This window comes from Molothrus aeneus, chromosome 11 (genome assembly GCF_037042795.1).
Source record: "Molothrus aeneus isolate 106 chromosome 11, BPBGC_Maene_1.0, whole genome shotgun sequence".
Taxonomy (NCBI): Eukaryota; Metazoa; Chordata; class Aves; order Passeriformes; family Icteridae; genus Molothrus; species Molothrus aeneus.
Window position 1 is genome coordinate 6,476,908 of NC_089656.1, and position 27,460 is coordinate 6,504,367.

Here is a 27,460-nt window from a genome sequence, read left to right on the forward strand (position 1 = left end):
TGCTGTAGTTTCTCAGATTTGGTGCATCTTTTTTTTTATGTTAATCATCCTTACTTTTCTAAGGATGAAAAACCCTTTAATTTATTTGCTTTCAAATGTGCAGATAAAACCTTAAAGGGGAAGAATAAAGATTCACCCTGGAGAATGGGAGCACTCTTGCTCTTGTACATTCTTTGAAGTGTGAGCAGCTTTCTTAACATGCACCATAACAATAAACCTCACAATTTTCTAAAGCCAAATATATGATCTATACAAACAATCTTTTTTAATGTGAAAACATGACTTTATACATCATAGTGTATGATACACACTTCAAACACTTTCAAATCAAAGCTTGATAGACCCCAAGACTTTTTCTATAGTACATAAGTAGTAGTATATAAAACAATTATTACTACATGCTAAAACAGATTTCCACAGTCTTTTAATTAAGCACAATATATATAATATATATCTGTATATACTGTATATAGATTTGTTCAGATTAATAAGTGGACTGAGCACACACACCCAGCATAATACACTCCAGTAACTGCCTAACAACTGTGAATTTACTGGCATTATTTTTTTTTTCTTTTTAAATCTGACAAAGCTGAAGAAAATAATGTTTTAACTGTTCCTAATAAACATAAGCAAGTAGGAAAGCTTTTTTTTCAGAGGTAGAGGTTTTATTGCGTAAAACACTGGATAAAACTGTACTGCTTCAAAGACATTTTTATTCTAACAGCAGAAAGAAAACAGTCATTGCTGAAAAAACAACTTTTAATACTTCTATACCAGAATAAAGTTCTGTCAACTGATGTATTATAATAATAAATAATGACCAAGAATAAACTTTAAATACAAAGTTTTCTAATTGTTACAAGCATAGCAACAAAATCCTCTACTCTATTGATCTCAGATTTCCTCCAAGATAGAAATTTTTCTTTGTGTAGGAATGTAGACAGTATTATGACCAGTATCACAGACTACAGAAGTTACAGAGAAAAAACTTGACATGTTTAGATATGAGAAGCATGATGATATTCAGAAACTGACAATGCATCACTGCTGCTGTCACTTGTTTGTATTACAAGTTACAAATGTTCTGGAAAAAAGGGCTATGTCAGAGGGGAGGATAGGGACAGTAGCACCCGACCAAATGGAATCAACACACACATCACAAGGAGCGGGAGATGTTTCCAGTGTCACAAACAGAATTATTGCCTGTCGTATCTGAAAATGCTCAGAAGACACAAAAGAATACTGAAAGAGCTCAAAAAGTGCAAGAAATGGAATGTGGGGGGTGGTTTTGTTTTTTTTCTCTCTTTTTTTTTTCTTTTTTTTCTTTTTTTTTTTTTTGCTAAGATACCGAAGGCGGCGCAAACACACAAAGCAAGCGACTGACACAGTCACCAAACACAGTAGTGCAGTTAAAATCCTAAAGCTTACTACAGTCAGAAAGGTTCAATAACATTTCAATCCTTTATCTAGGATCATAGAAACAGTTGCATTAAGTTTATCAACTCGATTTAAGTAAGGCAGTGAGAACTATACTAGAAAAACAAGAAAAGCAGCTTGCTCTGTGCCAGATGGGTCCAAGTTACACAGTGACCTCATTTAAACTGAAACTTCAGTTGGATGACATCCTTTCCGACAGCATATGCAAACCGTATTCCTTATTAGCCTGAGATTTTTTTTCCAGTCTCAGGGTAGCGCTAAGAATTTTATTTACATTGATTGCAGTTTAGTATTTTTTGTAAACTGCTTTAGGCAGAGCTGAAGTTTTAAGGCCCTGGGGTTTTACTCTGTGCTCCCAGCCTGCAAAGAAATATTGACTTTTTTTTTTACTTTTTTCTTTTTTTTTTTTAAGTCTGGATGATTTTGCTTTAGAAGAAGTTAATACTTCTCAACCATCACAATAAACAGCACCAATTTTGCTTCTATCAAAGGAAGTACATTAGAAGGATAAAATTTTATGCCATTCAGAGAATTTCAGAATAAACCTTTAGTTATTTCTCTTACTTTTTTATGTGGTTTGTTATAGTCTCTCAAAAGCTTCCTATGTGGCAAAGACCTTACTAAATTTGGAGCATCCAATCAGTAAAAAAGCTAAAGTCTGCAAAAATATAGAACACATTTGTTTTACAAAACCAAAGAAATATTATCTAAAACATTTTCTTTTTCATTAGAGACAAAGAGCAGAAAGCTTGGATTCATATTTTAGGTCAAGCTACTTTATAAGGGCTTGCTCCAGAAGAAACTTCTGCACTGTGTCTGTAACACTTACAAAAACTAATACAGGAAAATTAACCATGACCAGGGAATCCTTCATTCAAGTGTAAGGAAAAAAAAAAATAGGAATTGAAAGGAAGTTTGAAAAAAAACCGCAATTAGACAAGTAAAGAACAGAAGAAAAAAAAAACCCTCCTATGTAATAAAATTCTGTTTCTCACCAGTACCTTCTAGAGATAAGGCTGACTAGTTTCACTAAACAATATTTCTATATATTGTACTTCTACATTTATAGCAACTTCTTCAACAAGGAAAAAAAAAAATAAAAGCATTTCCCTCAATACTGCAAGATGATTACAAAAAACGGAATTACCTTTCAAATCTGCAATCACACATTGGGCTGCAGATTTTTTTTTCTAACCATTGATTCATTTGGCTGTATATTAAAAAAAAAAAAAAAAGAAAATGTAATATCACAATACTTTTCAAAATAGGTCAGTACTGACCCCAGCTTATGGGCCGTCTAAGGTTTCTCCTACACTGCAGTTGCAACACCACTTGAATTGATTTTCTCTGCAATGACAGCTCCAGTCAGACTGGCACCATGGCAGTCTACCAAGACATCTCATTACTATGCTAGGCAAATGACAGCAGCTGGTGTCATATTATAAAGGTGTTTTCAACAATGAAAACACAGCCCCTCAATCTTCAAGGCAACACTAAATCGTTTAGAGGGTATCATTTTTCTGTTAAGAACATTATTTTTGGACAAAGACCACTTTTAAGTTTGAAATTGCCCTGCTTTTTAAAATAACTAACGACCTCCTAACATTTTTAAATCACTTTATTATCGCACCTACATTGTTTGGAAGTACTAGTTGCCAGGTAACTGTTTAGCAGCCATTTTCAAGGGCTGGAAATTTACTTTGCATGTGTAATATATATATTTACACACACACACACATATGGAATGTGTGTATTTTGTGTGTGTGTGTGTGTATGTAGATATATATTCAATGTGGGTATGACTGGATATCTCTGTGTCTGTAAATACATATATATATATTTATATATATGTACATGTGTGGGTACATGTACATATACACATATTTGAATATTTTCAGCATTCTGGACCCTTCTGGGAACTGGCATGCCATCCCTTCCCTCAGAAGGGGTTTATTAAGCCAGCCCTCACCAACCACATGTCCAAAGCCGGGGTAAAAGGCTACAGCAGAGCAGGGCTGGACCCGCTGGGCATCACTCCTGGGCCTTGGTGCCCTCCTCGGGCAGCTCTGCCGAGCTCCCTGCCTTGGCAGCCGCCGGCTCCTCCAAGCTCCCGGCAGCTTCCGAGTCGACTCTGGAGCGCTTGAACCTGCGGTCGGGGTACTGGCTGTTGTCGAAAGGCATGCGATGCACACAGAGCACGTGGGTCTTCAGGTTTCCCTTCTGAGAGGCACTGTAGGGGCAGTATCTGCACTGGAAAGGCCGGTGACCTGTGTGACAGACGACAGCCCGGTTAGTTTTTGCTTTAGCCCACGGACATGGCACAGCCCGGACAAACGGTACACTCTGGAGCCCCTTTCTGCTGGGAGGGGCCATCGCCCTTCCTCAATAAACTGCATCTCAAAAATTCTCTGCTTAGGATTTCCAGAGCACTGCAGCTAATCCATCTCCCTCCTCAGCCCCAGCTGTAAATCCTTCAGCCCAGGATCCAAACCAAGCTCTTGTAAATACAGCGTGTACGAAACTGTCTTCTTTTACATTTGTTAATTATCTTTTTTATTGAAGTGCAATTCAAGGATGACAATGTGCAGACCCTTAGTGTAATAAACACACTTTGTCTTTGGGTGGGTTTCTGGGTAAAGAATTGTATGTTTTATTTCAATCGCACAGATTACTTTTTAATGGAAAGAAATAATGGATTGAGATAGCCAAGGCCTCAAACCTGCAAACATTTACTCCATTGAGATTACTCCTGTGAGTAAAGATACGCAAGCATGTAAGTGTTTGCTGGACCAGGGCCCAAGGTTATCATCAGCTTTAAAATAAAATGTCCAAGCCAGATTAGAAAAGGAATGTTAATGCACAAAATCTGATAGATGCACTTCTTGTGGATAAAACAGCAATCGACCGTGTAACAAAGGCATGAATGAAAGATATTACTTCGCAGTAGGGCTTATCAATATGCTCTTCTATATTTTTCAGATTATTGTAACTTCAAATCTCCATGCTGTATCTGGTTTTGGAGGTTATGTTTCAACAATCACATTTCAACCTATGCTGGGAAGTTGTTGATGTGTTTTACTGGAACTTTATGAGCTTTGTCTCTCAAATTAACTTAAACCAGGACCATCTGAGGTCAAATGCGCTTAGCTTGCTTTAATTTGCTCAAATAAATGAATAAATAAATGTGCCAGACCATCTACATAAAGCCAGGATAAGTGAAAAACAATACCCTATCTCCACATTTGAAGAGCACATTTTCCCTTGCTGCTGTGGTACTACTTAGCAGGCATAAAAGAGATGCTGGGGCAGCAGAGGAGGAGAATTATGCTTCCTGCAATGGGGAAGGGGCTGGACCCTCTTCCCTTGCTTTTAGGTAGGAATTTACCAGCTAAACAAACAGAAACCTGTTGTGAACTGGTCTGATGCTACCTGTACTGGAGTGGAAATGCTGCCATGGTCCTCCCAGCAGAGATGGGAGAATTCACTTGAACCAGCATTAGTGCCCTCGGCTGCTCAAACAACTTGCCATTTTTACTGTAATAGCAACGCCACCACCTGAAGGCTGAGTCCTCCAAACCATGCTGCTTGCTACCCAGGGGAAGGACTCTCGGTGTCCTGAGCCCTTGCCCCAGGAATGCAGCCTTGTTTCCTTCCTCAAGGATGGAAAGCTCCCCTTCACCCTTTGTTTTCATAGGCTGAAGACTGCCAGAAGTGTGACTGCCCCCCAAAACCTCCAACATGCATGTTTATTATGTATGTTATGGCTCCAGCACAGGAGGGATGTGGAGCTGCTGGAGCGAGTCCTGAGGAGGCACCAAGAGGATCTGAGGGATGGAGAACCTTTCCTGTAAGGAAAGCATGAGAGAATTGGGATGGTTCAGCCTGCAGAAGAGGAGGTTCAGGAGTCACCTAATTGTGGCCTTTCAGTACCTTAATGGACTGACAAGAAAGATGGACAGGGACTATTTACAAGGGCCTAGAGTGACAGGACACAAGGGAATGGCTTCAAACTGACAGACAGAGGCTTTAGGTTGGATATTAGGAAAAAATTCTTCCCTGTGAGAGTAGTCCTAGCACAGGTTACCCAGAGAAGCCGTGGCTGCACCATCCCTCCAAGTGTTCCAGGCCTGGAGTAACCTGGGATAGTGGAAGGTGTCCCTGCCCACAGCAGGAGGGTTGGAATGAGATGATTTTTAGTGTCCCTTCCCACCCAAGCCACTCCATGATGCTATGATCTCACCAACCAGCTCTTAATGCTTTACCCACAAGCAGCTCTTAATAAACAGCCATCCTAATTCTTTCCTGCAAAAACAAATTCTAAGCAAGGAATGCAGAAAGCATGGCTGGAGCTAACCACCTCACGTGCACCAGACTAAAAGCAAACTCTTTTTGCCCACCACTGAACCAAGTTCAAACCCGTGTTCAAAATTCCATGCAGAGAATGTCATTTATTAATTCAAGGCACTTTAATAAATCAGACAATATAAAGTGCACCTACAAGGATTCAGTTCTGCATTGCTTCTCCCACGACTTACTTTTTCAGGCCATCAAAATTTCACATCACTGCCTTGTGAAAAGTAAGTACACAATAAGTTAATTTGTATTGTCACTATGCAGTACAACTGTGGTAAAGAGCACATTCATTTTTAATCCGATATGAATAATATATAAATATGTATACAGAGTGAGGGTCATAGGAAAGCAAGCGGTACATTGTTTACAGCAGAAGTAGTACAAAAAGTAGAGATTATTCTTGCTTGCAAAGATAACAATATCTGCAATTTGCTTGTAACTAAGGGGTGAAGGAAAATTCCTGTTTCTTTTAGGTATCCCCATTCATTAATTTTAGCTCCAAAACTTGTTGTGGGCAGCAGGCTCTTAAAAAACCCTTCCCAGATAAGTTGGAAATAAATTTATAATGCTTTATCTAGCAGTGGTTGGTAGGTCCTTTCTTAGCAAGCTATAGTTCATATGCATTTTACCCACTATATATCTCCCAATAAAATAATATGAAAGCCATCCAGAAAAAAAAAAATAAAAGAAAAAGAAAAGAAGAAAGGAATCTTCCTGATAGTTCAGGAGATGATGTGATATGCATTGCAATTGTAGTAAAAAGAATCAGAATGAAAGTGAGGGTGGACTAGGGGGGCAAACTATGGTGTGCATCTTTCTCTGATCAAAAATCAGGATAGAGGACAATGTATTGTTTGCAGCTGAAATAATCCTGTTGTGGAGCTATGTTCTATGAAGGCTATGACTGAGCATGTGGAGAGACTTTGCAATCCTCTGGATGGAAGCTGACAGTCTAAGGAAGTGGAAGAGCAGAAAAAAATAATCAAAATTAGCTAAAATGACAACAATGATGGCTAGACTCAAAGAACACCTTTAGCATGTATGGATTTCCCCAGGAGGGGCGATCACTTCCAGCACCTGCTGAAGCCTCTCCTCTAAAAGTGATCTAAACCTCTTAGGATCAGACCCAGGAGGGGTGGCAGTGCTGAGGGGACCCAAGCTCATCATCTTCTCTAGTTTTGACTGAATTTTAGGGAGCACAAGGAGTGTGGATAAGAGGTACCTTCTGGCCAGGATGGAGAAGTTTTCTGCAGGCCCATATTAAGAAAAATCCCTCAGTGTTTGAAACTAGTCCACCTTTTTAAAAATATATGCTGCTTCATTAATTTAGGCTTTGAGGGAAAAAAAAAAAGTAAAGTTTGTTTTCTTTTCTTTCAAGTTTGTGATGTGATATGTTGCTTTGTGACATTTCATGTCAAGCTGCATCAGTCACATCGCGTTAGGTTTCATAACATGGCATGACTGATGCAGCCCAACATGGTGCATCAGCTGAACAGTCAGAAACTGTAGGTTTTGAGAAAGACATAGATCTCAGTCTGGGGTTTAGGGCCACTTAAATGAAAGTTTACCTCAAGTAAGGGCCTTGGATTTAAACAAAGCCATTGCCCAGGAGTTGTTAAAGATTCAAGTACATGCCAAACCGTATTTTGCTTTGTCTAATCTTTAAAACTCAAAATGTATTATTGGAACACATAAAAAGTCAATGTCAATGAAGTGGCACTGGGTTACTCACTGTAATCCAAACACTGCTAATAGTTACTAATTTATTAACTTTGATATGGATCCATTATTTAAGATTAGCACAAAGGAATACACAAACGAGAGAGAGAAAGAGTGATGAATACTAAAGTCTTTTTCATTAAAAAAATCATTTACATGGTCAAGCCGCATTAATTCTCCACTTCTAAAAATATTTGATCGGCATCCAAATTCTATAAAATTTCCACAAAGAAACATCTTATTTTTGTGGTATTGCAGGCACATATGTAGGGGTTTGCACTAAAACGTAAAAATGGGCATTGAGCTAGTCACATGAATAAGATCAGGAATTTATTCCAGATTGTTAAAAGTGTACTAATCACAGCAAAATCATGGCTTTCTCCCAAAGCAGCAAGAAAATGGTAATTTGAAAGAAAAATGCCAATAATACATCACACACAAGCCGTCTGTTGTCCCCACTACACCACTTTGTATTATATTGCATATGTGTACATACATACACAGATACACGCATACAGACACACACACACACATGATTTAATGCATAAATTTAGGGGAAAGACAGAAGAGCAATAACATGATGAACAGAAAACAAATGCTGTGCAATGTACTATAAATTATAATTAAGCTCTGAATAAAATGTGTTTCTTAGATATGACATTTGTTCCCTTAAAATGCAAAAATGGCCATGATTATCTGACAGAATGTTTTTCCTTAGATGGCCAATGGCTATAGCACTTACTGAGATGCAATACGGCAAACTCATTTCAGATTTCTTTGCCTGGTTTAAGAAAATCCTTTTGGTGAAAATCAAAAATAACAGCAATTACCTCTTTAAAACAAATTATTCCCTCACAAAGAGATATTTCAAAAAGCCTCAAAGGCTTGAATTTTTCAGAAACAAATCTCTTTAGTTGTGATGTTGGACACTGAAGGTCTGGACTTGTCCTGCTGGGCCACTGTAGCAGTGCCCCACGGGCAGGGCAGCTCTGGGCAGCCCCAGGCACTGGAGCAGGACTGGCTGCAGTGGCTCAGGATGGATGGGCACTGCCTGCTGCACCGGGATGCTTGGTCCCACAACACTGCTGGTGGAATGGTCCATGTAATCACACATCTGCTGCCCAGCAAAGCCTGCACTCACACCTTCAGTAAGCCCACACTTCCCCAGGTGCTCCCCAGAGCTGTTCTGAGTCCTTTTTCCCCCACACAAGGTTGTATTTGAGGTATAATCATCCCTAAGCACATGAAGTGCGTGCTGCCTCAGAAGTAACAGCAGGCAACAATGGTCGGGTGCTTTCTATGTTTGAGGAGAGGCTTTTTGAGCATCTCCAGTTCTCTGGCAGTGACTGCTGGGCTGAGCTCATGTCTCTCTCAGACCACAGCCTCCAGGTCCCAGGCATCTTGGTGAACACTGCCATTTGAAAGTATATTAGAGCATAATAACAGGCATTTGCAAAGGGAAAACTATTTTCATTTAAATCTTGGCTAGTGCAATTTCCTTTTTTCAACGTATAAATTTTCATAAATACATTTCCTATCCACAGCAAACATCCCAAGTACTGCATGCATTACCCAGGAGAGCAGAATGGCTCTAAAGCAGCCATTCGGATCTGGAGCATAACAGTATGGATGGGAAAATGCTGAATAAATATATTTGTCCAATAGACAATAATGGCTCTGATTGAGCCATTCCACTTTATTGGTCTCAAAATATGCATTTTATGAAACTCCCCAAATACCAGACAGATTAAAATACACCCAATCAGGTTGGTATCTGTAATAAAAGTTTTTATAAAACAATTGAAAAGTATATGTTTATTTACACACAGGTCCAAGACCAACCAAGATGATCTTCAGGGAAAATTTCAATATTCTGTGAAGTTTATATGTTACTTGGATTAAAAAAAAAACCCCAAAATTAAATTTTAAAGACTATTTCATGTTGACCAAGAAAAGTCATAAAACCAGAAAGCCTTTTGGTGATTTTCTCTGGAACAACATTTTTAAAAAATGCAGAGATATCTGGATTTTAGGAAGGCCAGGGAACATTTCCAGCTACCAAGGCTAAGGCTTTGGGTTACATGTTTCCATTGGGACTCCTAAAGCAAGGGCAATCCCCTGATCACCCTCCATTCAGCTGAATTCCTTCATTACCAGACTCAGTCCTGCTGAGTCCTTAGAGGTCATCAGATGAATTGTTCATGGCCCAGTGTCTTTACTTAAATCCCTCCTCACTGATATTGCTCTTCGGAGCAGCTCAGGTGCTGCCACCTGGAAGAGCCTTTCTCTTACTGTGAGTTACTGGAAAGATCTTAATTAGGGGGGGATAACTTTGGGGTGAAGACTTAGCACATGACAAAACACAGCCACCAGCCTGATCCTACATAAATATAAGGATGTCTGGAAAAAAGAAAAACATGGCAAGGTCAGCACGCACCCCAAAGCCACCACATGACACTGCAGTCCTGGTGCCCTGCAGAGATGGACACTCAGTGTTTGGGCACTTGCAACAGCATGGGTGGCAATTCACTGAACTATCACTGGCTGCAGAAGAGCTGGAAAATAAAAAGACCTAATCTGTAACTGATTTTATCAAAGATTTTTACTTGAACAAAAAAACTTCAATCGTTGGAGTGAATTAAACCCTCAGATACCTAGATGGCTTTTCTAAAATTAATCAAAGGTGGAGCCTCTTCCTGAGTTAGTGCCTTACACAGCACTTGGTGTTTCCAAATAAGTATTTCAGAGGCTGATGAGTGCACTAAAATGTTTAATGATGACACAGAAAAGCAAAAGTTGGTGCTACACTTTGCCTTTAACACATATTATTAAAATATTATGTTAATTTCACACATTCCCCCTAAAATAAAAACTGTTCTTACAGTAATTATTCAATTCCTGTCTCAAAAGGCTACAGTCACTAATTATCACACACTGAAGTTTCCTTTAAAAGCAAAAGAAGTAAAAACCACCAACAAATCATCCCTGCAATGTAACACAGCCAAGTGCAGGTTGGTCTGACACAGAGGTTAACAGCCACCTGGGCACTCCTGATAAATTCTACTGATGTCCTTCATCAATATGGTTTTACCTTACTGAATGATTCACTCACAAAACTATGGAAAATATCATTAACGTAATATTTTTTGCCCTTGGTATGTGAAACATGAAAATTGTAATTATTTGGAGGTAGAGTGAGGAAATTGTTAGCCATCTGTAGTGCACTAAATACAAGGGAATTAGGAAATGGCCAGTGAAATCACTGATGGTGTAACAGAGACTTGCAAGTCCTGGGAAAACAAACATTTCCCATTTCTTGCAGAGTTGGTAAAACAACAGAATTACTCAGCTCCAGCTACTCAGCACAGAATTGGTTTCCTTTTCAGAAGAAGTTATTCACACAGGAACTTTTGATTTAGAAGGGAAATGGATCTCTTCTTGCAAGAAAGGAATAGCCTCAGCAGAATAGCTGAAAAGGTCTTCCTAAACAAATATTAAACTTTATGGGAACCCTGTAAAGCTAAAATTCTGAGCTAAAGGCAGAAGACTGTGCTTTCTCAGGATCTGTGTGTGTCAGACCACGGCTGGTGGGTGCACACATGGTGCCCTGTGCACAATGGCATCAGTTCAGGTTCTGACATGACAAACATGAGTTACGAGCCCGGAGCCTCAGCGGGCTCCAAACGAGGTTAGTGGGAATGCTGTCATTGATTGAGCTTGAAATGCCAGACTATCATTGTCCCATGCTTTGGGAAATTTAATTACATTTAATTTTACATATTTATTTACTTTGGTTTATACACATAAGTAGAGGACAGAGTTCTTATCAAGGGCACTAGATACCTGTTGTAAAAAGCAGGCAAACTCTGACTGAAGTCATAATGGCAATGGTTACAGAAATCATAATCCTAAACTCACAGCAGCTTGTTTTCTGGCCAAGCTTTCATTTCCAGACATTTCCTCCTGTCTGGTACCAATCCCTGATCTCCCAAAATGATGTGTCCCTTCATCTCTGCAGCCTGGGCCCGTCCACATGAGGGGGGAGAGGTACCCAAGCCCAGGGAGTGAGCAGGGTACAGTCCTCACAGCCTTCCCTTTCTCTCATGCTTTGGGGAGGCTGCAACTAAGGAAACACATTTTGAAGGCAAGTGGCAGACTTCTCTTTAATATTAACTAACCCCAAGTTCTTCTGATCATCAAAATTACATGCTCAGAGTCCCACCTTTGCCTTTACTTACATATTTCAATTAATTGCTATGTCTATTCACTCCTTTACTTGTTTTAATCACTTCAATAACATTATATTCCCATTCTAACCCCCTTGAGCAAAATATCTCAGTTTTCCTACTAGGTCATTCACAAGTTTTCTCGCTAATGTTCTGTCATATTTTTTAATTGTCTCAGTAAATATTTATTATTTCAGGGAGCATTTACCACTTCTTGAATGAAGCTGTATTTGAATTTAATGTACCTATGATTTCCCAGAATAAATGCTATACTGGTGGCACTGGGATTTTAGTAAAGAGAACATTCAATTCAGAAGCTAATAGGAAAGACCTTGTTAGTGATTTTGCTACCAAATATCCTTTATTCTGCCTAGCAATTCATAAAAGCAATAGAATTTTCTCTCTCACTCTGGGCAACTGTCTTGCGTTTATTTATTTTATTTGGCAGAATGGAATCTTAAAAAATCCCGTGCTCAGCTTTCTAAATCTTTCCTGCCAACATTTAGATGTGTCACATCCTCAGCTGGTGTCAAACTAGACAGTGACACAGCCTGAGCCATACAAAGACCTGCCCCCTCTGTGCACAGCCCTGTAAGGATACCCGGCCTCCCCACCAGTCCCACGGTCCATAAATCACCTGGGTGGGAAGGGATGGAATTATCCACGTGCTATAACATTAGCTGAAGTGAGACCCTGAGCTAGAATATCTGTTTTCTGTATGTATGATGTCACTTAGACTAACCACGTTCTCCTTTCATTTTTGTTGTTGCTTTTTCACATAACTGGGGTAATTTAGAAGGTATTTTGTCACATTATCACTTGTCACGTACCTCACAATTCTCTAACTCCAGCATCGTGTTAGTAGAGAGGCTGAAGAACAAAACACATTAAGTAAATAAATATCTAGTTCACTAATAGCTAATATTTCAAATTATCCAGGAGTAGCTCACAACCCCACTAATCATTCTGCTAAAACATCACTATTATCTGTTTATGGGATTTGGTGAGTGGAGTTCTCAGAACCACTCATTATTGGCAATGCTTCTGCATTATGTGCCATCACAGCACAGAATTACCACGAGCACAGCCTGAGTGGGAACTCACAGCAACCCAGCTTTCACCAGGCACATTTCTGATGTAGGTGTACATATAGCTAATGTTTCCGTAAAAAAATAAACCAACATATTTTTATTATATCCCATTCAACAAACCAGGAGATCAAACAGTAAAAATTAAAGGGCTGAATAGAGTAAATTGAGCATTAACTTTGCAGGACCTCTCCCTCTGGAAAGTGCTGTTGGTGTTGTCACAGAAAAAAGTGTCTTTTTTATCAAGTCACAAAGGAAATGCTTTCTCCCCTTCTCCTTTTCTTTTCTATAAAAGGCTCTGTAAAATGAAAGGTGTCAGACTTTGCTTTTTCTTCTTGGCATGATCCAGAATGTATGGCTGAGGAATGACAGATGTCTGCAACCAGCTGCAATGAAGCATGCTAAAGTTTCAGTCTAATCCACTTATTTCACTGCAGTCACGTAAACCAAAACAAATGGGCAGTGCCTTACATTATAAAAACACAGCAGCATTACTTTGTTGCATAATGTAGCTGATACGCCATCTTTTTATCATTTTTCCTACTGCAGAAAGAATTCACCTCTTTATTAAAAACAGCCCCTGAAAGTTCTCCCATTCTGCTTGCCTCTATTTTTTTCTTTTAGTGTCACAGCAGTCCTGCGATGCTCCATGCATTACTCAATATGTGGCTATTATAAAAACACCGTCATATTTTTCCAGGGAAGGCTGCTTTTGTTTTTAAAAACGTGATCCAATTCAGAAGCCACCGGGCCTTATTCTGCTCTCTCATCCTTGCTGCCAGCCCGTGGCTTGAACAGATCTGTGCTGCTCTGAGTCAGGATAGGATCTGCCATCAGATCAGTGCACGTTTCATCTGTGCAAAAGCCAAATAACAAGTGCACCAAGCACTTACCTTAACGGGTAAAAAAACCCCACGTCTCTGTTTTCCACTGATCAAACTGGAAACGTCATCAGAGACACAACTAATAGCCTTAATCTACCCAACTAACCTCATTGAAAACCCTCCCATTTTAATGAGGAGGGAGACCCACTGGCAGTATGTTTCCTGAAGCCCTGAACACCCCCCTGGTGTTTTGTTATGCCAGAGGGAGTATAACCTAAGTGAACATGGCATCGCTTCCTGGGAAGGGAGACCCTGCTTCACTCCAACATGTAGCACAGCAACCTTTTGAACCCTCCCCTCTTTAATCCTTGTATGGAAAGGGAAAGGATGAGGAGTCATGTGGCTCCCTCCCCGCCAGCAGTTCCAACAGCTGGGAAGCACTCTTTCAGCGCAATTCATAAAAAAAGATGTGTTGGATTTCGCCGATGGCAGAATGGTGTACGATTTCTGGCCCTTCAGGCTAAAACAATAAATGCAAAGAGGAAAATTTGAGATTTCCCCCCTTAAACTTCCCACAACAACCTCAGCAAAACCACATGACTTGTCTTGTACAATCTCCCTGGTGTTTTCAGTGCTACTTTGGCAGGAAATCAGAATTACTGTTATATAAATTCCATCTGATGCCAGAGCTACCATCTGTGAGTAAAACTGCTTCACCTACGTCTGCCGGCAAAGCCACTCTCCCAGAGACAAGGGAGAAGGGGAAAAAAAATTTGATTAATTTGCAGAATGCTTGTGATTTGCTCATATATTATTATAACTGCTCATCAGCACATGACAAATTCCCAGCACTCCGCACAGGAACCCGTTCAGTTTCAGCAGTTTTTTGCGTCGGCACCTGACAGACTGCAGAGCCACTAATGACTTTCAGATGCTTACAAACAGTAATTCTATCTTCAGAATAAAAAGAAAAATCCGTAGGAAGAAAAGAGTAGAGTTAGTCTATTCCATTTCCTTCCTGTATATCAACATGATTTAACTCTTCGGGGCAGCAGCGGTTCCAGGATCACAGCACGGCTGCTCCTTGCCTGTAAAAGACAAAGACTGCCAATCTCAGGGGAAAGGTGGAAGCAAAAGCCGGTCTCTGAAGGCTTTTGCTACACCAGCTCCACAGAGAGGCAGATACAAAGCAGGTAGCCTAGGAAAAGGCACACCTACCCTGCAGTACTGGGAGAAAATACACGCTCTCCCCAGCGCTCCCGAATTCCGTGTCTATTTCCCTATTTTAATACTTCTGATAACCTTTTACATTTTCAGGGAACACATCTGCTTCCTAACTGCAGCTGAAATGTTTTTTTCCCCCTTTAAAAGTATGATTATGCTTTCTGAAGCACTGTCTGTGTGCTTGATTGCCTGTTTTAGATTAGAGATTTTAGCAAGGAAACAAAGACTTCAGAGTGCACATCAGTCCTGCATATGAGAAACCACAGAAGGAATAAGCAATAAAATGTGATGCACCATCTGTCCACAAACAATAACCTGGATGTTCTGAAGGCTTACAAATTATTTAGCACACAACCTCACCGAATTATAGGACCCTTAAATAGAGCAATAGACTGGGAATGAGAACCTCTTTGATGTCCTTTTGTATTTTTTTTTCCCAACTCAGCCCTCGATTGATTGCTATCTGTTGAGGTATTTCTCAAAGACTATTGGAGCAAGTTGATATTTATTAAGTAGCTCTCTGTAGAATATTTTGCCACAGATTTGAACAGTGGGGTATACACTGCCTCCCTGGCCCTAGCCTGCTGCAAACAGATTGTTAATCAAAAGACAGTCTAAAAGAATAGTCAGTTGGGAAATTCAGTCCTAAGGGCAAAATGCTGCCCTCGGTACCCATGTGCAACTCCTGCTGGCTTCCATGGGAGCTCACGGGAATGCTCAGGGAAGAATTGGACTTTATTAAGTACCAGAAGCTTTTTGACTGGACTCTTGTAGAACAATTCTCTAACAAAGAATGCAATTTAAATTTTTTATATTTTTTTTCTCCCCCAAATTAAGTCCCGCTGCAATTAAAAAGAAAGTGACATTTTTCCTGGCTGTCATGCTGAAGCACAGTGATCTTGCATGCAAAATGCATTAGCAACTGAGCACACTCCAGGTACTGTAAACTAGAGTATGTCAAAGCTACTGGATCCCTAGGCAAACCTGGCATCCCCTGGCAATATGCTCACATACCAAAATAAAGATATTCAGAGACCTGTGTTTGGGATAGAGGATTTTGTCTCACCATATTTAAATGTGAAATCATGTTTAAAAAAATCAGCCAAACAAACACTAAAAATATTTCTTTTTTAATATGCAGTGAATTGCAAAATTTCTGGATCTACTGTTTCATTCTCTTCTCTGCATTATAAATTCCTGAGTTTTTAGTGAACATTAGAATTTGTTTTTTCCAATTGAAGCATGTCTCTAAACCCATACTCCAAAATAAATCAGCATCCCTTAAAGCCACCCACTTAATTTTTAAAAGGAAGAGCCTGCCCGAAATATTTCTTTTGCTTTGGTTTCCATAGAATTTTTTCTGCAAATTTTCTTAACACAACATTTCCCACGCTGGCTCTCAGCTACCAAACATCCAGACCCACCTACCAAAGGTCTTCTCAGTGTGGTCTTTACTCTTTTGCCTAGATGGCAAATCAAAATACAAATAAAAATAGATATTAGAAGACTGAGGAGTTTTTTTATCGTATTCTTTTTGACAAACAAGCCAAGAGGGAAGTAACTGTATAATTAACTTTAGATGTGCCTAATGTAACTCCTTTATCATTGATGGGTCTTATGGAGAGACACTGAGAGGGAAATGTGCCTTCTAGAGTTTCATAGTGGAGCCAGAACTATTGAAGAATATTTCAGTATTTAGGCCCTGATTCAGCAAATTGCTGAAGGTTATGCACACTACAAAGCCTGTAAGTCATCCCACAGACTTGGGTAGGAATTCACAGGAGCTCACACAATGCAGGAGCCCAACTTGTCCCTGAGCTGGGGCCTTGGAGCTTGGCCCGTACTTACAGAGATTCCTGAAAGAGACATGAAAATTTGCCTGGGGGTAAAAGCTGGCACATTCCATTGTCTCATTGTGACTCTGCACTGCTTTTTGCATTTATTTTTGCATTTACTTCTACGTGGTGAGGGTGCAGGTGAGGGTCCAGCAGCCCAGCCCCTGAGCAGGGACCTGCAGCCATCCTGAACTCTCCTGCAGGCAGGGTGGGGCTCACAACTGGCTGCTAATTGGGAGGATGGGAATTTTACCATCACTGGGGGCACAGGGAGCCAGCTGGTTACACACAGGCAAACAATCAACACCCAGAGCTGAGGCTGCTGTCACCCACATCCCTAAAGCCACGAGCTGCCACCCAGGAAAGGGTGGCACAAGATGAACGTGCAGCAAAACCCTTAGATGTCAAAGGAAAAACCAAAATCTCCTTCCAACAGCTCCTGTGGCAGTCAGTATGCAGAACAACAGATGCTACTGAGGATTTAATTTTAAACAAAATTGGAGAAGTCCAAATTTCTATGGGCAGTGAGAAACTGTGTTCATTTAGGGTGTCTGGGTATTTTTTCAATGATTTAGAATCAAGGAGCCCCCTACATATCTCTGAAGAACTTTTTCAGCACGTCAGGTAGCAAAGAGGCAAACATCCCTGCCAGCAGCACCCAGCACACCAAAGCCTGCAGGAGAGCCACTCAATCCCAGGGAAGCTTCATTGACTCCCACCGACTTCCAGGGAGAAGATTTACTTATGTGAAATCAATGGCAGGCTCTGGGCTTTCAAGCAAACTGATACCCACTTGGGCTTCTCTGTGTATAAACCAAAACCATTTCGCAACAAAACTAATGCATACGGTGGTTAGAGGGGGCCAAAATATTTTGCCTTCTGGAGAAAAGGATGCAATTTCTCTGATTTCAACAAATAATCTGAGGCAGGTAACTTTCCTCTGTCTACCATTATGCTAATCAGAACAGAGAGGTCTATAAATGTACTTAAAGAGACAACTAAAAAAAATTAATCTGTGGTTTAACTTAAAGGTCAACTCAATACATATTGAGAAGTCAACTGAAATTCTGCCATTAAATATAATCACTCCTTCTAGGGTGGTAAATACTGTGTGGAAATACCCATCAGGAGCCAAATTCTGATCTCAGACAAGCACATGGATGCAGGAGAGCAGTGCTGATCTTGCATACAGAGCCTTTTCATCTGAGCCTCCAGGTATCAAGATCCAGGCCACTGGATAAGCTCCTTTAAATTCCATAGGATGCGATTAATATAGTGCAATATAAAAAAAAAAATTTATATATTTTAGAAATCTTGGCAGAAGGGGGTTGTGGGTTTCTGGACTTTTTCCAGCTTTGTGGATTCCTACTTTCAAGCATTTTCTGTAACCTGAAAGGCTAGAGAGTTCCTTTCTTAGAGAAAGAACAGAGATTTTTCTATAATCACATGGCTACCACAGTGAAAGCCTTTCAGATATAGAAACTGCCCCAGCCATTACAGAAAAATCAGGAATATCAGGACCGGCCTTTGCTCCTCAGCTCTGGGGCAGGTGTCAATCCCAAGCCCTTACTGTATACACAATTGTTCACAACCTCAAACCAGTTTTCCCATTCTTAACAGAAAGAAGTAAATTGAAAAAGGCTTAACTAGCATTTTATATGTGTGCAAACTTATTCTTTGAATTTTAATATATGGTACAGTATAGGCATTTTCTTCTGAAATAATGTCAAAGATTTGGAGAGGGAAGGCACAAAGGTCAGATTTAAATCCTGAAGGTAGCATAAAAAATTTAGATAACACTGTTTGTATATATTTTTGTATAGCATGTGTCCTGACAGTGTCACCATCAGCATGGGCTCTAGAATTCATAATCCACTGTGCTATTTTTTAAAATAGTTTGATTTGTTTATTAACTGTGCTTTCCTATTTCCATGAGATATAGACATCGACAGTGAATAGACCTTTTCTAATTGAACTGATAGCTTGAAAGTGAACATGTCCTTGAATTTACACTGAAAGATAGACAGTGATTATTTATAATAAGGGATTTAGTCAACTGCCTTTCCATTTGTACAGCAAGGACTTTATCAACAGACCATGTTTAGGTAAATAGTGCCAAATAAGATAAATTTTGTATTAAAGGACGAATGTCTCGCAGTGTCAGATGTACAAGGAAGAGACATTTGGCTGATGATATGTCCTGTAAGTATGAAAGAGAGTATTAAGATAACACTTTATGCTAGCATTAATACATCAAAGTTCTGGACTGACCTGTTTCATCCAAAGTGAAAGCGAGGATGCTCTTAATTCCTATCTAAGATTAATTTAATTCAGAAGGCATTCAGCCTTATGTCCTGTTTTGCAGCTTTATAAGAATTGCTGGATTTGCAAAATAGCACGGCTGTACGCACGTTAATAAATGGTCTGTGTTTGTCTAGGCAGAGTTGAAGCCTTTCTTTAAAAACACACACACATACACACACACACACACAACTCTGGCTCCGTGAGCTTGCTTTGCCCACAATATTAGAGCTCAGCTATCTCCTTGCTGAAGGGCCTATTTGTCTGCTTTAAGTGAAATCACTCAATTCTCAAAAGTCAGTGGAGGACTTTGGAAGGGGGAGGGCTGGGAGAGGCCACTCCAAATAAGTTCCATTAATCAAAAGACACAGTCTAATGTAACTAATATTTTACAATTAGAGAAGACAAGATGGAACTAAAAGCCATCTATCTCTCTTACACCACATGATCATCGATTCATAATCAGAAGACTGAGAGTCGCACAAAGATGCATTTACAGGGGCTGGGGGAGGGGGCTGGGTCGGAGCCGGAGATAATGAACACGATGAGAAGGAGCGGCGCTGAAGGCTGGGGAAAGATGACAGAGTGGTTCAATGGTGACGGATGACACGAAGATGAGTACTGATACCTGACAGGCAGCGAATGATGACTGCAGTCCTTTCCCACCATTATGATCCTCAATTATCTTGCTAAGGACTAAGAGAGGGAAGAAAAAAAAAAAAAAAAAAAAAGCCAAAGTGGCTCAGCCCATCCGTTTATTTATAAGCTGGGATAATGCTAGAGTGTGCCAGGCTGCTGGGAAAGGCCACCTTTTGCAATTTGATCAGCACTTTATAGGAGCTGTAGTTTTCATTGTCAGTGCTCATGGGCACAAGGGGAAATGGGTAAAATACAGTACTTGTCCGTCTGTTTTGTAATAAAATTCTTAAATCTTCAAAGGGAGTTATTTTTTTTCTTTCACTGCCACCTTCAGGAAAAAAAAAAACCCAAAACCCTAGGCTGACCAAAAAAATAAAAGAGAAAACGGGCTTTGTATTTGCACATACAGTTAGCGGATTGCAGCCCGTGCTCCCAAAATTCCACATGCAGATTTATCCAAATGAATGAGAGGTGGTGGGGAGTGAGCCAGCATGAGCAAGAGCCGCAGCTATGAGGAGTGCAGGAGCAAAGTGAAGAGGAACTTTTCAAGATTCTTCATTGATTTAGGGAATTATTAATAAAAAGGGAAGAAAGTTTGCTCGAGACTGCTTTGTAGTTGCAGAAGATGCCACAGGCTAGCATTTCTATACCAAAGAATATGTCGTTCTGCTACATTATTTATTTTTAAAGACACAGATCTCCTAGCTATGTTGGAGTCATTGCTTTGGAGAGAAAGAAAAACAAATTAAGATTAATGTTCTACACAGCTCCCAATAGCAGTAAATATTTGATCAGAACAATTCACATTTAAATGTTGACATACTAAAAATCATATTTTTTGGAAGAAATATTTCTTCTTCCTGCTTTAACTGAAACTTTCCATTCCTGTCCCATTCCCTCACTGGTCCTCTTGAAGAAACAAAGTCACATAATATAGCAACACATTTTTCAGCCAGGATAACTAAAATTAACAAAACCAGGTCATAAACAGTTCTGTTAAAAAAAAAAAAAATTCGCACACACTATACATGTCACACATATTCTGCAATCCTGCCTGCCTTTTTCCTCTCTCATTTCTCTCCAAGGGAGCAAGCTGCTCAGTTAACTCCAGCCCAGGAGGGCACGGTGGGCATGGTCTGCTGCCCGCAGTGTCCTCTCCCCACCACAGCAGGGCACAGGCTCCCAGCAAAGGGGGCATCCTGCACATTTTGGGGTGATGAGAGTCCAGTCCCTCACAGAGATGGGTTTACAGCTCTGCCTGCTCACCAAGGACAGGAACAAACCAGCCAGAGACATCGAGAGCACGGCCTTCTGTGCTCATCAGCCAGCACGAAGCACCAGGTAGGAAAGCTGAGCCCACCCGGGACATGAAGACACTCAAGTAACAACACACCAGGTTTCATCTGACCCCATGCCAACACTCCCCATGCACTTTTCCTGGCTCCAGGAATGTCAGAAAATTATACCAGCAAAAAAAAAGACACATCAGAACAGAGCTGTGTCATCTGTGGTAGAAGTCACATGTCCCCAGTCACACCAGCTCCTGTGGGACAAGGGATCTGTACCAATAAGCACTGGAGGCATTAGCAGGTACTTCTTGTTATCAGAGATATTACAAGTAAAGGAGTTCTGGGTTTTGGTGACATATGGTAAACAAAACAGGTGGGGGTAAAAATCCAATGGCAGGAATTAGCCTAAATGCTTACATGGGTAATAGCTGCCTTAAAGCCCTGACCATGTGTTGGGCTGCCTGAGCACTGAGGCAAGAGGTGCTCCAGCCCCAATGCCCAGGGAAGGCAAGGATGTGTCAGGACAGTTGTTAGGGCTACTGGGGCACCAGTGGGTTTACAAAGAACATGTCCCAAAGGAGAAAAAACATTCCATGTGATAAACTTCAGCTTTTCTAGAGCTGCTTTCTAATTGCTTCCACCTTTGCTTTTGCATGGAGAATACACAGGTTGGGCTGGGTCTGAAAGGACTGGACTACACTGGCACAAGAAATGCAGCAGTCATCACACAGAGAGTGTCTGCACAACGAGAAGCCCTGCTGGAGTAAGACCATAAATATTCCAAGAAGCATTTTGCAGATATCCATTTAGGAATCCTAATTATGAACAAATGTCCTTAATCTGCCCACTTCATACATCTGAGATTTAAGACAGGTTGAATCCATGATCGTCATCGCAATTAGCACAAACAAAAGGGCCAGATGTGAGAAGCATGGCTCTGATGTCAGGGTCTTCACAGCAACTGATCAAATATTGTATAGCTATAACTGGTTTTCATAAACAGCATATCTAGAAGTGATGATAACTGACACATTATAAAATGCATTTTTCAGCGTATTTTCGCAAGAGCACGTGCTGCACTTGTGCACAAGTTGGACCCATCTCCCTGTGACATTGCTTCAGCATTTGTGGCAAAACAACTCAGCTGTCATCAGTGGATTCACAATTGTGTAAAATTGGACTATCATAGTGATTAATTGGGCTAACTTAATTTGTACATACAAATTAAGTAACTGCACTCACAAATACCTAATTTAGCATGTGCGTGCAAGTTTAATTTGCACATACAATCACACCCTTTAGGTAAATGAGATATGTAATTATGAAGAATTTTTTTCTGTCCTTGTCTGCACGTATAAATTCTCTGAAAAAAGTTTTCATTATTTATCTTGAACTCAGATAAACAAATATTTCTTTTATCTACCAATATCACTTCTGTTTTCCAAATGGCTACCAGGAGAAGCTATGTATATTTATGAACTAGAGGCAAATTGATAAAAAGGATAAAAAGAAGAAGAAAAAAAACCCTAACAATTAACATGCAGTTGTTTGTGCTTGAACACAATTCTAACAAACAAGAGTATTATAATTTTGCTTGAACAAGCACTGCATGACTCAAGCTTTAAAATAATTTTTTTAAAACTCTACACAAAAGAGTTTTACTAATATGACAATAAAATATTTAGTTATTAGCACAATGTTGAGATTTTATTTTGAACATAAAATTAAGATGCTGAGGTTTATTCTGCTGTCAGTTAGGACCACAAGGGCGATGTAACAGCTGCCATTCAACAAGCAGCAGCAATATAAACTAAAGTTTAGCTTTTTGTTATCCCTGGAGCTTTTACTCAGTGGGAACTGTTCAAGAAACGACTGGATGTGACACTCAGTGCCATGGTCTAATTGGCAAGATGGTGATCAGTCAAAGGTTGGGCTCGATGATCTTAGAGGTATTTTCCAGCCTAAATCATTCTGCAATTCTGGGAAATAAGTATTAACGCCTGAACGATGCATTAGTAATTTCATACAAAATTAGACGGGAATTATCTTCAAAAATAAGGATGCTAGAAAGAAAAATAAATTTAAAAAAAGAAAAGGAAAACTAATAAAAAATCAGGACTACAAGCAGAGCCTTCACTTCACTGTAAAGGACAGACTCAGGAATATTTAGCCGGGTGCTCTGATAAAAACCCACCAAATGGGTGGGGAGCGTGCGGGGTGCCAGCAGCGGCTCAGTGCGCGGTTTGGGCCGCAAGGAAAGCGAGGCAAAGGAAACATTTCTGTCTCGGTGTTGGTGTCCCAGCGCCCGCTGTCCCCGCGCTGTCCCCGTCGGGCCGGGCGCTCGGTCTGCAGCGCCACCTGCGGGCGGCGCGGCGGCAGCGCAGCGTGGGCAGCGCGCCGGGGCCGGGTCACGGCGCGGTCACTGCCCCGCACCGCGGCACGGCACGGCCAGCAGCAGCCCCACCGCACCGGCACCGGGACCAGCAGCCCCACCGCACCGGCACGGGGACCAGCAGCCCTACCGCACCGGCACCGGGGCCAGACCCACGCCGCACCGGCACCGGGGCCAGCGAGGCCCGGACACGGCCTCGGCACCGGAACCGACCCGGACACAGCCCCGGCGCCGGAACGAACCGCGGCCCGGACAAGGCCCCGGACACGGAACGAACCGGTAGCCGCACACAGCCCCGGGAGCGGAACAGAACCGGAGCCTGTAGACACTGAAAGAGCCCCGCACACAGCCCCGGGACCGCCGGAGCCCCCGCACGCCGCGGCTCTGGCAGTGCCGGCGCTGCCTGGCCCCGCACACACGGGCAGCGTTGCGGGTTCAGCCTGCCAAAATGACAGAAATGTGTTGCAGGACACATGGTGCAGCTCCGAGGGGCTGACTTTTAGCTGGCAGCGCCAATAGGGAGGCTTTGCTCCACGCCAAAGAGTCACCACGTTGATTTTTTAATGTTTGAGCAGCAAAATGGGTGGTTGAGGGTAAAAAACCTGCCTAATTTCAGAGCTTCTATATCAGTACAAGTCGGGCATGAGAATTAAAGCCATGAGTTTCGCAGTCTCCCCAGCCCATGGAGTGTGGCCTGAGCCCCCAGCACTCCCAGCAGCTTTGGGCTCAGAGCATGGGTTTGGTTCTCACTCCATGCCAGCCAGGCTGTGTGCCGGCCCTTGGTCTGGGGCTGGCCTCACGCAGCTCCTGGCCATCCGCTGCCTGAGGTTCTTCCTTAGAGGGCACAATTAACATCACAAATAGGATATTTAACGATAAAAATAAAGGGGGTGTTGCTGTGCTGCATGCACAAGAGCCCCGAGGCGCCGGCCCGAGTGTCCCAGGGCCCGTTTCAGAAGGATCAGACTTTGCCGGGCGCAGCTTCGGGCTCGGAGCGCCCCTGGGGCAGCGCGGGTGGCAGCAGCGCTCCTCCCCCGGCAGCGCAAAGTGCGGCCCACAGAGAGCTGAAAATGAGCTCAGGTTCCGCTCAGAGTATTGCAGCATCAAAACCTTCTTGGGGTCTTACAACTCACGTGAGACCAAACCTTGGTCCCAGTAATAGCAGACAAAAGCTCTCCTTAAATTAAGCAGGGAGTTCTTTTTTCATCCTGCAAAGGAGGAACTTTGCTGCAACAAAAATAACTAAGTGAACAGAAAGGAGATATATTAAGGGAAAGGTAGGGTTGGAATTAAATGGAAAAATAAAGTAAATCACATCACTAATTGAGTCAATTTGTTGATTATAAAGCCAGAAGGCACCACTGAGATCACTCTTCCTGACCTCCAAACTCATGCAGTCTAGAGGAGTTCCCGGAATTAATTCACACTTTAAGCCTAAAAGCTGTGGCTGAAGTAGATGATAACTTCCAGAAAATTACTCTGACTTTATTTAGTACAGCCTAGGAAGAATCTGCTGAAATCCTCATCCCTTTGTGCAAGCAGCTGACTGCCTAGCAGGTAGAATTTTCTATCCCTTCAATATGAAGTTTGTGCTCCAATTGCTTGTTAAACCAACTCCTTGGGTGAATTAACAAGGAATCCCTAGCAGGAGTGCCATGGTTTGGGTAAGCCTGTGACCAACAAAGTGTGTGTTCCTCAGGTGTGTCATCCCTGTGAGCAGTAAGTCTCTGTTAGAGCTCCTGCTCCTTAGCACAGAAGCATCCATCCATTCTTCAGGTATGATTTGTGGCCTTACACGTGGCTTTAAATTATTTCTCTGCAGTTGGGCCCAAATTATTGAGTAGCAAATTGCCACAGAGAGATGTGGATCAGGGTCTTCCTGGCTGTGTATCTACTTAGTAGTCACACCTCTGGGATAGTTGCAAGCTATCCAAGTAATCAGCTTTTCCACTATGCAACTGATTAAAAAGAAAAACAAAAACCCCAAAAAACCAACAGCTCAGAACAACCCCACACAAGAAATCAAGAACTGGACAGTTCAGGAGTCTGTTGTTAAATGTCACAGATAATAATGTATTGCTGTTTTGAACAGTTTTGAAGTGTTTTAACAGAGGGGTTGTTTTCCCATTGATATTTTGCAAACCATAAAGCACTGAAGTTGACTGACATCCCTGTGGTTCACAGAATCACAGAATAACTTAGGTTGGAAAAGAACTCTGAGATCATTGAGGCCTACCTTTGACTAATCTCCACCTTGTCAACTAGACCAGGGCAAGACAGTGGCAGAGTCAGGAAAAAGAGCTGAGACTTTAATGAAGCACCAAATCCACCAGCCAGCCTTCCAGTTTAATAGCTCCCTACTAGATGGGCAATTTTTAATCCATTCAACTGGCACCATATATTAATTTTTCAATATTCTTTTGGAATCATTCATTTATTTGGAGTGGGTTTACTTGCAGTAATCAAAATGTCACACTGAAGAAAGGCAAAAGCCATACAGAATTTGACCAAACCAGCTTGCAATCCTGTAAAAAAATAACATTACATTTGACAATATTTGTTTTTGCAAACATATATTGAGTGGCATTAATTACATTTTCCACCATTAATTCTTTATGAAATGAGTCTGAGCTAATCTATTTCATTATTTTCCCCAGAGAAAAGGAAGCCTGGCAATTATTTAGGTCACAAGATTGCCTTACTTACAGCCTTCTGAAAGTTCATGGTCCAAAACTTAAAAAAAGCCACACTTAATTGAAGTTTCTACTTTTGTCTATTTATTAAAATCCTTTGACTATTAACATATTCCTCATTTCCTAAAGGGTAGAGGCCCAGTGACTGCCTCGTGCCTTTTTCCTTTCCTTACCCTCTTATCTACACCCAGATAAGATCTCTGGTCCCTTTGGAGTGATTCTGGGTTGTGCCTTTTACCAGGTAGATAGAAGGATTCCTTTGGAAAGTTAGTCGATAGAACTGCTCTTTGCTTTTAATGCTAATTTCAGTGCTACAAACTTTCTCCTGATTTGCCCAGGGACACAGTGGATATCTCTAAGAGCCTCATGCCTCATTTTACCTCTTAGTAATGTTGGAAGCATATATTTTAGGAGCATTATGAGAACTAATTAGCAAATCTTTCCAAAACTGTGAGGCAAGTGCATATTCCCTTCATGCAGTCTATTTCCTTGCATGTACTCTGCTGAGGCAGAGCCAGGATTCCTCTGTGGCACTCAAAGAGGATGTGTTGGAGGCAGTGGATCAATTACTCGCTACAATTCCAAAGCCTTCAGGCTCCTTGGACAGCTCCACAAGTGCCAGCTCTCTCTGCAGGCAGGGGCTCAGTGCCCACAGAAGGCAGCAGCAGTGCTGATATTCTGATGTTCTGCTTCCTGACTCAGGGCTGGGACAGGAGCAGTGACAGTGACACAGCACAGCACCAGGGCAGCTGAATGGCTGCCTTCAAAGGGAGCCACATTTCCCAAGTGTGTTCCTGCACACTTGGTGCTAATAATCACATTCAAACCCAGCTCGTGACCTTCCTACCCGTTTGTCAACTGTGCAAGAAAAAGGGGTTGTTTTAACTGCAGCAAACTTCCTACCCATCACCTGAGTTTCCTGCAGCTTCCTGCACCATCCAAACCAGCTCTCCTCAAAGCACTGCAAGCCAGATTTTGCTCATGTAAAAAGCATTATACAGACTTCTGAGTAGTTCTCAATTACAATTCCAGGGATGATTTACCTGATTTTTAGGGTAAATGAACAAATTGCACTTTGCTTTCCAATACTGTAGTACTTAGTCTGCTCTTGATAGAATGCAGGATGCACAGTTACATTAAGAATTAATATCTAGTTTTAATATGTTTGCAGTGTCCTCTACAAGACTACTTTTTCCTTTGGCAGCCTCAATGCCTATAAAACCCAGACACACTCTCTTTTCACAGCAGCAATCTTTCCTCAAAAATACAAAATGCTATTTCTTCTGAGATTGCATGTTAGCTAAAGGAAATGTGCTATGCACCAGGGGATTGATTAAAGTGAAGTCTAAAAAGAAATGAGGGAGAGGGGAAAGAGAGGTTCTTTTCCTTATTTTTTTTAAATTATTATTCCTTAGGAAAAAATCAGACTCCAAACAT

At 41.3% G+C, this 27,460-nt stretch overlaps 1 protein-coding gene across 1 annotated transcript in view; it reads right to left on the minus strand.

The window, feature by feature from the left end:
* Positions 1–241: 241 nt before the first annotated feature.
* ZNF536 (zinc finger protein 536) overlaps positions 242–27,460 on the minus strand; it is a 288,662-nt gene continuing 261,443 nt past the window's right edge. Inside the window, exon 8 of the mRNA XM_066557292.1 lies at positions 242–3,707. Within this exon, the coding sequence (XP_066413389.1) occupies positions 3,472–3,707 (236 nt within the window). The 3' untranslated portion in view covers positions 242–3,471. The remainder of the gene's footprint in view (positions 3,708–27,460) is intronic.